Raw genomic sequence first — 16048 nt, 5'->3', positions numbered from 1 at the left:
AATTTGTTGTGGCAATTCTTAGGCGAGATCCGAGGTGTTGGTCCGTTTACCTTGATCTGTGACGGGTTGATGTTGATGTGGCTGAACGTCACGTCGCGTACGTCGAGCCAAATTGGCCACTCTTTTTTAACATTCGGCACTCACTTCTTTTTTTCGGGCCACTCATTTTAATGGAAGGATTCCAGGGGAAGGTTTGTGGGTGGCTTTAGCGCAAAACTGCATCTGAAAGCTCAGCGCGCGAATTATAAGAATGCTGTCGTCAAAGCCCACGCTCTAAATTCGGGACTGATACGAATAGAGCGAGAGTGCGCCAAGTCCGTACTACTACGTACACGCACTTGTGAGTGTGCACCGAGCTTTCTGACACGGCTTCCGGTAGTAAATGCGCAGGCGAGCGCTTCGCCATCTACTGGGAAAACGCAGTCATTGCAGGCAAAACGACCAAAAAAAAAAAGTTTAATAATACAATTTGTTCAGGGTTGGCGGGCCGGATTAAACGGTCCCGTGGGCCGGATGTGGCCCGCGGGCCGTAGTTTGCCCACCCCTGGGCTATACAGTGATCCCTCGCTAGTTCGCGTGTCGTTTATCGCGGCTTCACTACATCGTGGATTTTTTTTCCAAATTAAAAAAAACATTTAAAAGTCAAAATAAGTCAATAAAAGTCTTAAATATAGAAAACAAAAAAAAATGTGCATAAATGATAGAATTCTCAAGTATTGCAAACACAAATTAAATTTAAAAAAATACTCGAATATTCGTTTTAAACGAACCAGTCCAGATTTCGATTATAAACAAATCTACTACTTAGGAAGTGATACTTTTACACGCCGCTAGAGGGAGCCCACAGACTCACTGCTCTAAATGACAGCAACAATGATCATAATTCCTGAGTCATGACGGTTAACATGAACTCACTTAAAATACTTACACTGATGCAGATATTTAAAATACTTACAATAACAGATATTTACAATATTTACATTCAGACAGATTTTATTTGATTTTGCAGTCAAAATAAAAGTGCAGCGCACTATGCTAATTTTAGGAGAATGATAGAAAAGAATGATAATAAAGGACTCACCAGAGGAATCGAGGGCCTAAAAATGGTTTACATATGCCCACGGTGATACGTATATAAAAGTGTGAGGTCATGACGGCACTTTATGAGGATTAATGTTTATGATGGCCTCGGGGATCCTCGTGATGCGGCTTCAGAAGTGAATACATGCTTTGTTGCGCACAATTTAACTGGCTGCTCTCAAGTACCATGAACAAGTTATTTTCCATTTCTGGTGGCTCGTATCAAACTGTTTGGACATTCTGTTTGGAACTCCTCACTCACTTCCTTCCTCTAAAGTGGATTAAGTTGCGTAATAGAAAAAAAAAAAGGAAAAGAAAAAACGACAATTTGAAAAGGTTGTGTGATTTGAGGAAGTCTTTGAATATTTTTTTTTTTTTACATGATTCTGACTTTATTTGGGATAAACACAGCAAACTCAAAATCAGGAAATCTATGGAGATTGAAAGAATTAGAGTAAAAGTGTGCATTTCTGGAAATATTCGTGGCTCAAACACTAGTTGCAAATTTTGCTGGTTCACTCCTTGTTGGGGAATAAGCTTTGGAACGTTTAAAAGTTCAACGTTTGCATTCAATACATTTCAGAAGTGTGTTGAACTGATTGTGCATTGTAGGTTTGTCCTAAAATTTCAGACCAGAACCCAGTACTCAACTTTTAGAGGTCTAGAGTACCATTTTATTTTACAACAAAGATTTTTGCCTATCTTCTGTGTAGTGTGCATCATATAATCCTCTCTTTAACTATTGCAGATCCAATCTGCCAGGACTGGCTGAAAAACTCACCTCCACTGGTCAAAGCAAAGCTGCTCTGCCATCATCGGGAATTATAATGACGTGTGCTTTCCTGCCATCCTGTGGCCTCTCTAAGGAATTACAAATCTTTTCAAGGGGGGATTAATGATTTTCACTATTGGCAAAACAGGCCTTCATTTCCAAAAACGTTTATTCTAATTATTGCACTAGTGATGCACTGTATCATATTTATTAGCTTCAGTGTGTTACATGGGCAGACCAGAGTGTATAGCAAAAAAAAAAATGGTGTCATCTCGTCATGATTGTGAGCGCATTGTCGAGGGAGGGGCGGGCGGGGCATTAAAAAGGAATTTATTCTTTTCTATTATTTCCTTTAAAAAAACAAACCAGAAAAAAGGCCTACAAGTGTCATTGCGAATCCGAGGAGGAATCTTTGACATCCGTGCTCTCGGTGGCCTCGCTGACTTCGCTCAGCTCTTTGCTCTCGCCGCCGCTGTCTCTTTCGTTTTCTCTCTCTGGGTCACCGGAACCGGAAGGCGCCTCCTGAGCCGGCACACGGGGACCAGGCTTTCTCAGCTAAGGCATGCCACAGTCGCAGTCAAAACCAAAGTCTACATATGTTCATCCAACCGTTCACCACTTAAATCAATGACACCGCACCCCCTACACACACACTTGCAATCTTTTTGTGTGTCTTTTTTTCTTTAATTAAAATGATTACCCGGGTACCTCATCTGCCATATGGGCCAGGTCCCTCTTCATGGCGTAGGCGTCCTCCCCGTCTGCGTAGTACTTGGGTTCTACTTCACTGATCCTGTGCAGAAATAAGCATGATGTATTCCATGGCTTGAGGTTTATTAAAAAAAAAAAAAAAAAATGCATACCTAACTTTTGGGGGATTCAAATGAATTCAATAGAAACGGACTTACTGGAACTTGAGTGTGTTTGAGTAGAGATGTAGGGCCGCTCGGTTGCTGCGGTGAGGACAACGGAACGGTTAGTCGAGACGTCACGACGTTTTGAAAGACACACGTACCTTTTGCGTACGTGAAGCGAGACGTATTTGGCGTTGAAGTTCTCAATCATGGCGCGACTGGCCTGGTCCATCAGCTTCTGAGCCAGACCTAGACGTCGATGGGAGCGCTTCACAGCCTGGGAGACATCCAAGGCCACTGCTTGCTTATTGTTTGATGCTTACAAAACTTCCTTCAACTTGGACCAATTTAACTTTTTTTTTCTTTCTGTGTGGGTTGCACGAATTGTCCCAAAAACATTACATCTGTACCTTTATGCTGAACTGTATCAGATTTGAATCTACAACATTTGAGCGAATCAGGATTCAAATCTAAAATCCAATACCATGACATGATTATGAGAAATATATTATGCATATATTGGAATTTTGTCACTTGCAGCATACAATGCAAAAGCAGTTGATTTCAGTGCGTCAAGCTCTTGCTCAGACGTACCAGCGATGTGATATGTCCATGAGGCACATCATCTGGATCTTCCTCCCTAAAAAAAAACAAGAGTTAGTTAACACTAAAGGTTGTTCAGTTTAATGGCAATCTTGCGTGTAACATACTTACATCTTTGCCAGCACGTAACCCACAATTTTTCCATTTTCATCCTCGGCGATGTATGATAACTGAAAAACAAAGAACAGGACAGAAGTGTGATTAATAAATAAATAAATAAAAAAAGAAGAGGGAGAAGAAAAAAAAAAGGAAAGTGAACAACCTGGGGCCAGGACAATCCATGGTAAAAGTAGTACTTCATTTGGTAGTTCTCTGGCAGACACAGAAGGTTACAGTGCTGCATGTTCATAAGGTCCTCCGGCTGAAATGAAAGACAATTTCATTTAAAGTTTGATTTAAACAAGCAGCACAAGATAATGTCGAGATCATCAGACATACCAGTCTACTTTACACAAGTATCGGTACTCAATGTGAGTACTTTAGCCACACCTGCACGATTTATACGAAATACATACATCAGTTACACTTTGCGCCTTCTACAGAACGTATATAATGCATAATATCCAGACATGAACACTTGCAGTCTAGTCATGGCCACAATGCTAATGAAATTAGCAGCAGCAGCAGAAGCACGTTTAGTTGGCTATGTGATGCGGCTAGCTGAGCTACCCTTCAGTGTGAGCGACATGACAGCGACATGCTTACCCTGGCGTTTCGTATATTCATCTTGTTCAGTTTTATGTGGTGCGTTAGCTAGACTGCAGCACTTGCACAACTCATAATATTTATAACACCACGCTTTCAAAGGGCTGGTTAAGCTAACTAGTCAATTTTTTTGCTAGCAGGGTAAAGGAAAGGAAGTTGATGTAAAGTTTGCCAAAATAGCAACAGCTGGTTCCGGTGAGGTTGTGCGAGGAGACTTCACAATAAAATCTGTAAACGACAATGTGAGTTTAATTTGAAAAGCCGTTTATAAATCAAATTAATTCTATTCATTGTTCATTCAACCGATACAGAAAATGATTTCGAAATATTAATTTTTGTCATGACAAAAAGTGGCTTTGTTTGTTTGAATTGTTTTTTTGTAAAATGTAAGCAGTATCTCAAATTATTTCATTTTAGTATTTGTTTTGACCGCTGCAATGATGACCGAGTACTGAGGCGGACTACAGTGAAAAATAATCAATGATAACAAAAAAAAAAAAAAAAATTGCGCTAGCAGAGGACAAAAAGAAATGCATTATTTCTAGTCACCGTTTGATGACGTGTCCGTTGCGAGTCTGCGTCCTGCGGCACATGCGCACTGGTCTCGCAGCCTTGTTTTGCTGATGTGGACTAGTGGACCTCCTTTCCTTTCCTTTTCCCCGACCCGCAGTCACCGAACAGCAGCGTTGTAGAAGAACTTTTCCAAAGCAACACTTGACCTCTCAACGCGTGAAGCCCCAAAAGCTACAATGATCCGGATAGCAGCCGCATTCCTCGCCCTGTTGGTGGTTGCATGCTCGGGTAAGCTAAATGGTTGGAGGTTTTAAGAGCTTTCCAAATGCTATGAAGCTAGTTCGCTAATGAGCTACTAGTCGAACTAGTGTTTCAATGAAAAAACGTCTGAGAATTTTGTCTTAATATCAAAATAAATATCCATGTACTAGTATGCTCTACTATGACGGTTTAGAACGTTTGTACATAGCACGAGTGAGGCTAAACTGTCCACTGCACGCTACTAGTACTGCTAAGGACGTCATAAATGACACTAGTTAATATTTAGCGCTTTATCAGTAATACCAGAAGTGCACAGGTGTCAACTATTCTAGTTTTGCATTAATTAGAAAAAAATAGTATTTTTACTCGTGTGCCTTTCGAATGAGGACAAAAAGTACACCGATACAATGGATGTGGAACACGTGATATATATGAATTATCCAAGTTATCAAATTGAAGGATGACAAACATATTCCAGGTCAGATGTTAACGTTCACCATATACATACATCGTATCCCTTGACAGGAGAGACCTGCACGGAGCCGGTCATCACCCCGTCGGCCTACACCACCTCGGACGCTGTCATCGCCGCAGAGTCGGTGTTCATCGTGGAGCTCAGCCTGGTTTGTGCCAACGGAGCACAGGTAAGTTCACAACAAGGCACCATGCAGACACACACTGGACTTTACTAAGAAACGTGAAGCCTTTGTTAACTGTTGATAACGACTGCTTACCATTGTTAACTGTCCCTAACTATTGTTGGTAACTGGTAACATTAAACCATTGCTAACCACTTTGACCACCCGGCAGAGCATCACTTTGTACGCTGATGTGAATGGAAGACAGTTTCCTGTGACCAGAGGCCAGGATGTTGGCAAGTACCAGGTAAACCTTTCACACTTGACACGTTTCTATAGTGTACTTAACTAGCTGTCTGAGTGCCGTGTCCATTTCCTCCCCATCCTAACTTGGCTTTGACTTGACCTTAGGTGTCATGGAGTCTTCCTCACAAGCAGGCCAGCTCAGGAACTTACCAGGTCAAGTTCTTTGACGAGGAATCCTACAGCGCACTGCGCAAGGTTAGCGCCAGATGCTAAGCTATAGGAGTTATTTATTTAGCTTTTTGGTTGGAATGAGAATTTTATGTGTTTTGTAGGCCCAGAGAAACAATGAAGATGTGAACGCCATCCAGCCTCTATTTTTGGTCAACGTGGACCACAGGGTGAGTGTTGCGTGCCTTTGTATCATCTTTTGACGCTGATTGTCCGCTTTTTGTGAAGTTGGAAGCATGCGTAGTTGCGATGTGACTGATGTCGCGCCGTTGTGACTTCAGGGCGTGTGGAGTGGCCCGTGGGTTTCCACCGAGGTGGTGGCAGCCCTGGTGGGAATTCTACTCTACTATGTGGCCTTCAGTTCCAAGAACACCATCCAAGCGTAAAAACATCCACACTTGAGTCTTAAGAGACGACGGCGGCTTTGGATTCAGAGACGGTCAGCAGTCTGGAGGATTTTGTTTTGTTTTTCTATTCAGACTGTGTCTGTATGTGCTAACAGATGGACTTTGCATCAGTTATTTTTCATACTTCCAGACCACCCAAGCTGGATTGCTTGGTCAACTGACTTGTCAAATCAATAAATGAGTGATTTTGGTCTTCCAGTCTAAAGTAACTCATTTCTTCTTCGAGTAAATCCTGCACTTGAGATGGCGGACTTCCTAGAATTGATTATCTTAGCATTGTTGACATAATTGGCTTAACGGGCCATGGGTAATTATAAATATTTTGTCATTTAGTAGAGTAATATTTTTGTAGTTTAATTACACTAACCAATATCTTTGTAGTCGTTCAATTAGACACTAACCAATCGCATTGGCATGCTGTGAGACAATTATTGAATTTTAATTTTTTAGTCTCAAAATATCCGTATTAACGACTCAAACTACTTTTGGACATCCCTCTATGCCAGTGGCGGAACAATTTCTTTCCTTAGTTGACGAAAGGTTCCACCTATTTCTATTAATACAGGGTGCAGAATGTCACCTCTTTTTTTTCATTTTATTAAGCAACTTGTAAAAAAGTGGAAAAGGGTTCAAGGCGCTCACGTCTCCTCCATAGTGTCCGAAACTCCAAGCTCACATGTTTTACAAAGGTTCTCCTCCAGGAATTGGCCCAGGCAGCCGTCAGCGCCGCACATGCACGCCACTTCATGTTGTCGACGCAGCGACATCGTGTATGCGTCGGAAGAATAATTCCACGTCAGTTCGGTGCCTGCCTTCACCATCCTGACACACAAAACCGCACATGAGATGCATTCGAAGAAATTTCGGCTGCCTCGCTTGTTTGCTTCTTACCTGTTGGTGAAGAAGGCGACGATGGGGAAGTTGGGGTCATGTGAGTCGGTGAAGACGTTCTGAATAAAAAGATTGGGCTGGCAACTATGCTGCAGGAGATGAGACAAGACGGCAGAGCTCAATATCAAAGCTGGGTCGCTCCATAGAGACAGAAACATGAAAATGGCCGCATGAAAAAGTCATCTTGTAGCGGTCCACTTACGTTGAGGAAGCGGCTCACGTTTCCTTCCTTCCTGGCATCCAGCAAATAAACGTCCTCCGACTTTCCCGCCATCTTCAATCTCCTTTTGCTGCCGTGCCCGTCGGCGTTGTTTGGTGACGTCAAAGCTTTCTTCGCCTTGTCTTTGCTCTGATTTGCGTTGGCCTCGGCGGGTCTCTGGATGACTGCGACGTGCAGCGGCGGCGAAGTCGGGGGGTCGGCGTTTTCCAGAAAGTCGTTAGCCTCCAGTACTGGGGGTGCCAGCCACTCGGTGACCAACTCCACCTCGTCATCGGACGGCAGGTCCATTCTGCTCAGCTTCAGTGGCGGAGGCTCAATGGGTCGCTGGACTCTCTGCAGGATCACGCCTGGGGGATGATGTCAAAAGGACTTTTAAATTGAAGGATGGGAATTCCGATTGTTTTAAACACGTGTCGTTTGTGCCACCTGCGTAGATGCACACAAACGTGCCCACGTCCAAGTCGTCACAGCAGCGCACACCCCAGCCGCAACGCTCCGTCCGGAAGACTTGAAGACGGACTCGGATTCCTCTCTGGATGACTCGATTCTGACAACGAGCCCGGTCGCAGCTGCACCACGGCCCGCACTCAAACAACCTGTTGATATGCATTCAAAACTTTATTGGCATTCATGGAGCGGTTACAATAAAATTGAAAAATAAAGAATCATACAGTAGCACCTATCAGTGCATCCCAAATGATTGCGAATTCTAAATGCTCACTGATTGTTGACTGCTGGCTCTTGTTTGTGGTTAACTCACCCGGACGGCACTGGGTGGGAGAGTCTCTGATAGTTGTAGTGGTTTCCTGATCCCGTCATGGCGATGCAGTCGCAGCGTTGTTCGTCCAAGCATCCATCTGTACAGTCGCAACACGCGCCAAATACGGGACGTCGGGTCAGGAAGCAGCCATGCGGCCAGCGCTCCTTCCTGTAGCGGAATTCAGGGGGCCGGGAGTCATCGGGCCCCACGCAAAGCTCCACTGGGGTCGGCTCGGCTCCGCGACTCAGGTCTATCTCTGGGGGATGGCTGCCTAGGACTATGGGAGGGTCCAACTGGACCGCCATGTTGAAGGAGAAATTGTCCAGCTGAAAGAAAACAGCAATATGATCCTGTTTCATCGATCTGTTTTTTAGCATAATAGAACAAAACATTTAATGTAAATGAGAATCCAAACTATGTTGCAAAGCAGCTGACCTGGAATACATCAGAGCTTTTACTGGCCAACAGGAAGCGTAACACGTCGGCATAGTTACGGAGGCTGTGTCCACAGGGGGCTTTGTAAATAACGTCCCAGTGGCTTTCATCTTCCTCCTCATCTGTCCAATGATCGTCGCTGGGCCCGTCCTCATTGGATGACATCAGTGGCCTGGCCACCATCCTCTTGAACCCGCACAGCAGCGGTACCTTGAGCGGGTTCTGAGTCCAATATGGCAGTTTGGCCCGAAGTGTGCTTTGTAAAGAAGGCAGGCACATCTAGAAGGAGGAGAAACAGATTCAGAATAGGAAGTGAATGCTGGTGATCAGCTTGAACGTACCTTGTTGCACACGTGCAGCTTGTAGGGCGGCTGAATGGGCAGCAGAGGAGGCAGTTGATCTTTGAAGGCAGATGGAGGAGATGTGGGTGTGGCGCTGCGGTGCTCATGCTCTTTATCTGTGCAGGTAGATAAAGGCAGGACTTCATTTGACATTCTGTGCAAAAAGTATAATCATATTTCAATTCATATTAAATTGGAAATTACAGAACATTTCAAAATATGTTCTTATCCTATCTGACGTTAATAAATGAATGATTAAGCCTGATTCCATTATTTAAACTAAAGAGGAAGTGGTTGTTTTTTAAAAAAAATTGTTTTACACCATTAATTTTACTTAAAAAAATCGACTTTTAAATATGGTGTCATCATTTTGGAAAATAAAATCAAATACCTTCACACTATGTTTGTCCACTATTATCTGAAATGGCCACTCAGTCAAAAAAAAAAAAAAAACATGGCATGTACAGTTCTAATACTTTTGTACCATCCAACATAGAAAAAAAACCCATCAATGACATTTGCTGTCTTTTAATTGCTGTTAAATATTTCATTAAACTGCAAATTCACACAAATATATCCATGAGTTACCTGAACCAACGACCAACTGAACCACCGGAGAGTTGCCCAGCGGAGACAGAACCGTCCACTCAAGACAGTCGAATAGCTTCAAAGCTTGGACCCGTTCTGATTGAACAGAAGCAATTTAGAAAAATCGATCATAAAATTAAAGATAAGGCAGATGAGCAAAACCTTTGTCGGTTGCCGTGTTGGCTTTCAGGACTTCCTTCAGGTGATCCAGCTTCTTGAATATTATACTAAACACCTGATCCACGTTCTCATTGTCCCAAAAAGCTTTGGCCCGATCTAGGAAACACAAAGACAGAGAATCACTTTCCCTGCTTCATCAAATCAGTCCAAAAAAATATAAAATAATTATAAGAATTTTTCACAAAGCGGGTAATCCAAGTTACTTTAATTGAAATAAATCACAATCTCACCAGCGTCTCGATGGTCGAAGGAATCTTCCATTTTAATCAAAGCGAAACATTTAAGTGTTATTTTGAAGTATTAGTCGTTCTGATGGACCGCTAAGCTAGCAGCCGCATTTTGACTTAGTCGCATTAGCAAAAAAGAAAAAAGACAATTACAAAAGGCGACGTTTAATAAAATAGTCTTGAAGCTGATATTGTTTGTCTTAGCTTCGACGTAATTTGTTTCTCTGCATTAATAGATTCATCCCAAATGACTAAAACGTAATGTTGTGTTTCTTCAACAAGCACAATACACCGACCGGCCGGCCACCGTACGTGACTGACATTCTTTACCCTGAAGTTAGTCTGGCAGACACCACTAACATTTGACGTTCATACCAGCAAAACAAAATAGAATGGAAACTTTTCAAACGTCTTTTAATCACTTAAAATACGTAATATTCATCCATCAACGCCCCCAAGATCCTTGATAAACGGATCCCTTTATTTGCAGATTACCGTTTTTTCCGTGTATAGTGCGCCCCCATGTATAGTACGCACCCCTAAAAATGGCATGCTAATGCTGGAAAAAAGCTTGTACCCATGTATAATACGCACCCAATTTTTATGAATTTTTTTAAAAAAAAAAATTTTTTTTTTTTTTTTTTTAAGTCCCAATGATCGTCACACACGCAGGGAGGCAATGGGTCCCATTTTTATAGTCTTTGGTATAGTCTTAACTAGGCTGGATGTAATTTTTTTTGTTGGCGTTGATTTCTCCGACTGCCCGTAAACGCACCACCGCGCTCCGTGCGCATGGAGCGTGTTTGAAGTGAACAGCAGAGAAGAAAGGAACAAGGCAAAGTGTTGTGAAATAAAATATTACCTGTAATACGGATTTAGGTAGAGAACTGAACTCTCGCTCTTTATATAGCTGACGTGTCTTGCTCATCCGTTCTGCGCATCTGTAATGGCGGCCTCCGTATGATATCCGGTTTGCGTGTGTGCGAGAGCGAGAGAGAGCAAGAGAGAGAGAGCGCGCGCGAGAGAACGCTCAACCGTAGCGCGCCGCCGACCGCCCAACTGCACCGGGCTGGTCGATTATTGTGACAGAGCCGTCGCTGAAATTTAGAAGATATTTTTAAAGTCCTGATGTACTTTCTAAAATTTGCGCACTGCGCAGGGAGCTTCATTTGGTGCAGCGCGCCGGGCGCTCACTGTCGCATTGCTTAAAGAGCGCCTTTGTGTTTTAGGATGAACAGCAGAGACCAAAGGAACAAGGCAAAGTGTTGTGAAATAAAATATTACCTGTAATACGCATTTTGTTATTTGCTGATTGAAACTGCTAATTAAACTGTGAATTGAAACTAATAGGAAGAAAACAACTCTCGCTCTTTATATAGCTGACGTGTCTTGCGCATCCGTTCTGTGCATTTTATTTCACAACACTTTGCCTTTCTTCTCTGCTGTTCACTTCAAACACGCTCCATGCGACCGCAATGCTCTCGTATCAGACGCTTGCTCGATCACCTGCTCGTTTGCTGTCCCGTGCGCGCACGAAGCGCGGTGGTGCGTTTAGGGGCAGTCGGAGAAATCAACGCCAACAAAAAAAATTACATCCAGCCTAGTTAAGACCATACCAAAGACTATAAAAATTGGACCCATTGCCTCCCTGCGTGTGTGACGATCATTGGGAATTAAAAAAAAAAAAAAAAAAAAAAATTTTTTTTTTTTTTCTTTTGTACTCATGTATAATGCGCACCCCGGATTTTAGGACAATAAATTGGTAAAATTTTGCGCACTATACACGGAAAAAACCGGTATTTTTTCTATTATAGATCTATCTAAAAAAAAATCTTAAAAAATGGAGGCCTGCTGTATCTTAAATCCCCAGAACGACTTTTTTAGGTTGCCTCGTCTTTTTTGTTTTTATTCTTTAAATCATGTTCGAAATAAAGATTCATTCGTTCATTCATTTTTATTTTGGTTTTATTCTTTAAATCATGTTCGAAATAAAGATTCATTCGTTCATTCGTTTTTATTTCGTTTTTATTCTTTAAATCATGTTCGAAATAAAGACTCATTCATTCATCTACCTTGAATAGATGGACGTAGATTAATGTAATTTTTCATGGTACCTTTCTTTGGGGTCTAACGACCTTCATCGGCCACCATAGTAACTGTTTTATGCGTCGATTGACCTTCATCGGCCACCGTAGTAAATGTAAACTACTGAACTATACATGCCTACGGTTCGCGTTCATATTAATTTATTTATAAATGTATTGTGCGGAGCATGGTTAACATTCTGCTGTTTTGTCCGGAGAATCCACACCCCGATGTTTTTTTATATTTTTTGCATAGTAGTTTTGTTAATCAGCGAACGTTCTCGTGTGGGCGGTGCTGTTCCTGTCATGCTTTTGTAACATTTAAACGTCGTGTTACACAAGAACCTCTTGATGGAAAGTAAAGCGCGTCTTTGAGAGGTTAGCAATTCAGTTTTTTTTTTAATTAAGTGTGACGGACGCTTATAAATATATAAACTGTGTACATTCATAAGTGTGCGTGTGTGTTATGCACTCAGACTGTTTTATAACCTGTGTATAAGAGGGCACAGTTTCAAAATGGTTTAGAGTACAAAGTATGTCCAAATCCTTGACTGTAAACGTGAACGCATTGGGAAAACAAGAAAACTATATGAAACACAAATAAATATTTAGCGTGTGGATGAACGAGAGTAATCAAAGAAAAAAAAATCAAATAGTAGGACTAAGCAACCTATCAACATTGCTTTCATTTTGTTAAAAAAAAAAAACCAATAAAAAAATTTCCAAACTCAAATAGAAATTTTGAAAAATGTCTTAGATTATTTTCGAAATTAGAACTCCCAAATTAATACTCAAGAAAAAATGTTTTCGTTAATTAATAAGGGTAGTGTTTTGCCTTAAAATAATGTGTGAGCAATCTTCCATGAAGATAGACTAAAGAATAGACAATATATTTTTAAATTGTTTAGGTTGTCCCCAGTTTTATGAAATACTTTCTCCAAATGTGTACTCACTTTAATAAACCTGTCTGCGTCAAGATATTCTTTAACAAGAAAGTTAAATTGGAGGTGATGTGTTTTGTTGTCAGAAGCCACCATCCAACAATTTACTGCTTCTATCTCTCTGCTTTAATGATGAATAAAGTTCTGAAAAACTTGTGGTAGATGACTGCGCTGCGGAGGTCTGTGAGTGAGGCATTATGGGCAATGTGTGCTGCCGACGCCATGTCCATGCCCGTCCACTGGTATTACAACATCCGTGACATCAGAAGGGATTTTGGAGGATGGATATCTGCCTTTAATTCTCCCAGAGTTAAACATCCAAGCAGCATCCTCAGCCTATCCAATACCGGTGAGGATCAGCCTTCCTCTTTTTGTGTGTGTTTATCAACAAGCATCTTACTGTGATCATTTGATGAAGCTGGTAGCGGGCGCACTTCCTGGTCGTCTGCAGCCAACCGAGAGGAGGTGGTTGGTAACGTCATCCTTCATGACAAACTGCGTTTTTGGAAAGCGTCCAGTGGTTCCATCCACTATCACCAAGGTACCAAGGCCACTCCCAGGTGGCAAAAACCAAGGCAGAACTATTGAGGCAAAGGGGGAAATGGATTAATAATAATAATACATTTTATTTATAAGGCGCCTTTTGAGGCACTCAAGGTCGCCGTACAAACATAAAATAGCATACACAATTAAAAGAAAAACCAAAAAGTAAAAAAAAAAAAATGACCGGATTGAGTACTAACTTTGGCCTTATTTGCTGCCGGTGTACCGTATTTTCCGGGCTGTAAGGCGCACCTAAAAGCCTAAAATTTTCTCAAAAGCCGACAGTGCGCTTTATAGTCCGGTGCGCCTTATATATGGACCAAATTCCTAAATTTAAATTGGCCCGAAGCATTGTGTCATGAAATCAATCATAAGTGGCCCGCTGAAGACTATGAATCACAAATCAAAAAGACTATGGATCATTATTTTGTAATTATAAAGTCATTTGTTGCATCTGAAGTTGAAATAAAAAAAGATAAAATGGAGAATGATTTGATTTGGATTAAAAATCTGACATGATGCATTAATGGGGTGCCTTATATAAGGACAAAGTTTTAAAATGGGCCATTCATTGAAGGTGCGCCTTATAGTCCAGTGGGCCTTATAGTCCGGAAAATACGGTAGTTTGAATTATATGAAGGCTTCGTAAAAAAAAAAAAAAGTTAAGTGAGGTCAAATTTTGGGAAGGAAGATGAAACACAGGCTTTCTGCCACCTGGAAGTATCTCCCATTTTTATTTCCAGGTTTGAAGGCAGGCAACAACACGCTAAATGTCCTGTGCGCCCTGAGAGCCGCTCACACGCTGGCCAGCGGTGAATTTACCGACGTCTCGCATCCGGACGCCCGAGCCGCCGTCCTAGCGGACTACGTTCACTTCTTGACCACACGCGGCACGCACGGCGACACCTACGCCGAGTCCTACCACCGATCCTTCTTTTCTGAATGGCAGGACAGCAGACCGACTTCCAACCAGGAGGTACAACATCTGCCCTCGGGGAAGTTCACGCTCAATCGATGGCTGGGCAGCTGAAAATGAATGAGAATGACTTCAGATATGTAAACAGTTACACCGGACCCTGTGTTCTCGAAAGGTTCTATTGTTTGCGGAGGAGCGCTCCAAGAAGAAGCTCAAATCACCCCCGGACAGCCAGTTGGATGCAATCGGTTGCCTCCCCATGAGCCTTCCCTTCGTACTGTTGTCGGCCTCGGCCAATGAGGAGCAAGCTGTGCGTACCACACAAGCACCGTGAGGTCACACGCATGCACACCCGGGTGGTAAAACCTTTTCTACCACCATAGTGTGAATGTGTTCAATTCGAATCCAAAAGATGTTATGGAAAATAAATTACTTAAAAAGGAGACAGGATGCAGACTGTAATTCACATTTCAACAGGTTCACGTATTGACGTGATGGTAATTAACATGACTAATGGCTAATTCATGGAATTTGTCTTGTTTGGATTAATGGCACCGACATGCTGCTGTTTTGATGCGGGAACGCAAATGGACGTCAGCCATTACGTTAAATGACTCACGAGTTTGCTTCTCCAGGTCCGTGCTGCAGCGGATTTTGTGAAGCTCTCCCACCCCCACCCATCCGTGCCCGAGTACGTATCTATCTACAGCGGAGCACTTCACGCCGTGCTGGGGGGTGCCGGTGTCCGCCAACAGGCCGAGCTCGCCCTCAGGACGCTGGGGGTGTGGGACGCCTGCGAGAAGTTCAGTCGGCAAGCTGCTAGGTGTGCACCGACAACTGCAGATCTGGTTTTGGGCCGGGTTCCAGAAAAGGTTTCATTTGATCATATGTCCATTTGTTATTTTCTTTAGATTTCCAGAAGCATCCGAAGAACGACTGCAGGTCCATCAAAGTGCCGTCAGTAGCCTTGGCCTGGCGTGCTACACAAAAGGTACCAGTGGGCCACTCCTGATCATTTTCCTCCTGTTGTCTTTCTTAAATTTAATCTTGTTTCTGTAATATTTTTTGTGACTCTCCAGGAGCTCTTTCCAGCATGTTTTACCTTGCCCACCAGTTTCATGATGACCCTGCAGCAGGAATCTTGGCCAATACTAACTGTGGAGGTTTGAAAATACTTTTTAAGAACTAAAATATAATCTGGATCACATTGTGACAATGATGAGACATTTACGTTCATTTTCAGGAGAGAACTGCAACCGAGGAGCTGCACTGGGGGCCCTGCTCGGAGCGGGAGGAGCCTACACCAACTCCACCATCCCGCAGGACTGGAAGGACCAGTTAAGGGATGCTCAGGATTATATCCCAGACATCCTTAAATGTCTGAAGTACTGAAAAAAAACAAAAAAAAAACACGACAGGAGTTTGCCCATTCTCTTTTGGTTTACAAATGCAAGGATCAGATTGGATTCTTTTACTGATTCCGTGTGAAACCACTTCAAGTATACATTTTCATTGTAGTCATGAGTGAATCAAAAAGGTCAATAATAAATGAAAAATCAAGCTGATGGTTTTTTTTTTTTCCAATCGCTTTGAGTGACTTCTTTGATGCAGTGACCAAAACAGATTAGTAGAAAAGTCCAAAGTCCAAAGAGACAAAACTAACAAAGCCGAGCCA

At 42.4% G+C, this 16048-nt stretch overlaps 4 protein-coding genes across 6 annotated transcripts; 2 read left to right on the top strand and 2 right to left on the bottom strand.

Moving 5' to 3' along the window:
- Positions 1-975: 975 nt before the first annotated feature.
- On the bottom strand, positions 976-4191 carry naa10 (N-alpha-acetyltransferase 10, NatA catalytic subuni). 2 transcript variants are annotated; one of them, XM_061272993.1, is made up of 8 exons: positions 4015-4191; positions 3572-3670; positions 3421-3479; positions 3301-3346; positions 2868-2983; positions 2761-2805; positions 2561-2645; positions 976-2407 (listed from the first exon to the last, which is right to left on the bottom strand). In XM_061272993.1, exons 1-8 carry the CDS (start codon positions 4033-4035, stop codon positions 2240-2242), a joined length of 639 nt encoding a protein of 212 aa, XP_061128977.1. In that variant the 5' UTR covers positions 4036-4191; the 3' UTR covers positions 976-2239. The 2 variants fall into 2 exon arrangements, with proteins under 2 accessions (XP_061128977.1, XP_061128978.1); XM_061272994.1 differs by having other exon boundaries at positions 976-2374.
- Positions 4192-4607: 416 nt separating this feature from the next.
- On the top strand, positions 4608-6445 carry ssr4 (signal sequence receptor, delta). Its single transcript, XM_061301096.1, has 6 exons — positions 4608-4815; positions 5314-5432; positions 5599-5673; positions 5778-5867; positions 5945-6010; positions 6122-6445. The coding sequence occupies exons 1-6, from the start codon at positions 4764-4766 to the stop codon at positions 6224-6226; spliced, it is 507 nt and encodes a 168-aa protein (XP_061157080.1). The 5' UTR covers positions 4608-4763; the 3' UTR covers positions 6227-6445.
- setdb2 (SET domain bifurcated histone lysine methyltransferase 2) lies at positions 4658-10221 on the bottom strand. Of its 2 annotated transcripts, XM_061300967.1 has the most exons (10): positions 9893-10221; positions 9645-9758; positions 9483-9578; positions 8895-9010; positions 8554-8832; positions 8119-8444; positions 7785-7954; positions 7341-7705; positions 7139-7227; positions 4658-7069 (listed from the first exon to the last, which is right to left on the bottom strand). In XM_061300967.1, exons 1-10 carry the CDS (start codon positions 9921-9923, stop codon positions 6886-6888), a joined length of 1770 nt encoding a protein of 589 aa, XP_061156951.1. In that variant the 5' UTR covers positions 9924-10221; the 3' UTR covers positions 4658-6885. The 2 variants fall into 2 exon arrangements, with proteins under 2 accessions (XP_061156951.1, XP_061156959.1); XM_061300975.1 differs by lacking the exons at positions 9645-9758; positions 9893-10221 and having other exon boundaries at positions 8895-9048.
- A 1845-nt stretch (positions 10222-12066) lies between these two features.
- Positions 12067-15933, top strand: LOC133169145 (uncharacterized). The gene is made up of 9 exons (XM_061301083.1): positions 12067-12351; positions 13077-13263; positions 13333-13455; positions 14201-14433; positions 14549-14683; positions 15009-15196; positions 15285-15364; positions 15453-15536; positions 15617-15933. Exons 2-9 carry the CDS (start codon positions 13077-13079, stop codon positions 15763-15765), a joined length of 1179 nt encoding a protein of 392 aa, XP_061157067.1. The 5' UTR covers positions 12067-12351; the 3' UTR covers positions 15766-15933.
- The last annotated feature ends 115 nt before the right edge of the window (positions 15934-16048 follow it).

Source organism: Syngnathus typhle, linkage group LG2 (genome assembly GCF_033458585.1).
Source record: "Syngnathus typhle isolate RoL2023-S1 ecotype Sweden linkage group LG2, RoL_Styp_1.0, whole genome shotgun sequence".
Classification (NCBI taxonomy): Eukaryota; Metazoa; Chordata; class Actinopteri; order Syngnathiformes; family Syngnathidae; genus Syngnathus; species Syngnathus typhle.
Note: the sequence above shows the minus strand (reverse complement) of the source record. Positions and strands in the feature narration are given on the sequence as shown.

Bases quoted from the DNA above. Each gene is read 5' to 3' on its own strand.
- setdb2 (XM_061300967.1), bottom strand. From the start codon at position 9,923: ATGGAAGATTCCTTCGACCATCGAGACGCTG. The intron at 9,579-9,644 runs GTTTTGCTCATC...CTGTTCAATCAG, and splicing joins CAACACGGCAACCGACAAAG to AACGGGTCCAAGCTTTGAAG. The intron at 9,011-9,482 runs GTAACTCATGGA...CTACCTGCACAG, and splicing joins TCAGTTGGTCGTTGGTTCAG to ATAAAGAGCATGAGCACCGC.
- LOC133169145 (XM_061301083.1), top strand. From the start codon at position 13,077: ATGACTGCGCTGCGGAGGTCTGTGAGTGAGGCATTATGGGCAATGTGT. The intron at 13,264-13,332 runs GTGAGGATCAGC...CATTTGATGAAG, and splicing joins CCTCAGCCTATCCAATACCG to CTGGTAGCGGGCGCACTTCC. The intron at 15,365-15,452 runs GTACCAGTGGGC...GTGACTCTCCAG, and splicing joins CCTGGCGTGCTACACAAAAG to GAGCTCTTTCCAGCATGTTT.
- naa10 (XM_061272993.1), bottom strand. From the start codon at position 4,035: ATGAATATACGAAACGCCAGG. The intron at 3,671-4,014 runs GTAAGCATGTCG...CTTTCATTTCAG, and splicing joins TGAATATACGAAACGCCAGG to CCGGAGGACCTTATGAACAT. The intron at 2,806-2,867 runs GTACGTGTGTCT...TCCTCACCGCAG, and splicing joins TCGCTTCACGTACGCAAAAG to CAACCGAGCGGCCCTACATC.
- ssr4 (XM_061301096.1), top strand. From the start codon at position 4,764: ATGATCCGGATAGCAGCCGCATTCCTCGCCCTGTTGGTGGTTGCATGC. The intron at 4,816-5,313 runs GTAAGCTAAATG...ATCCCTTGACAG, and splicing joins GTTGGTGGTTGCATGCTCGG to GAGAGACCTGCACGGAGCCG. The intron at 5,674-5,777 runs GTAAACCTTTCA...ACTTGACCTTAG, and splicing joins AGGATGTTGGCAAGTACCAG to GTGTCATGGAGTCTTCCTCA.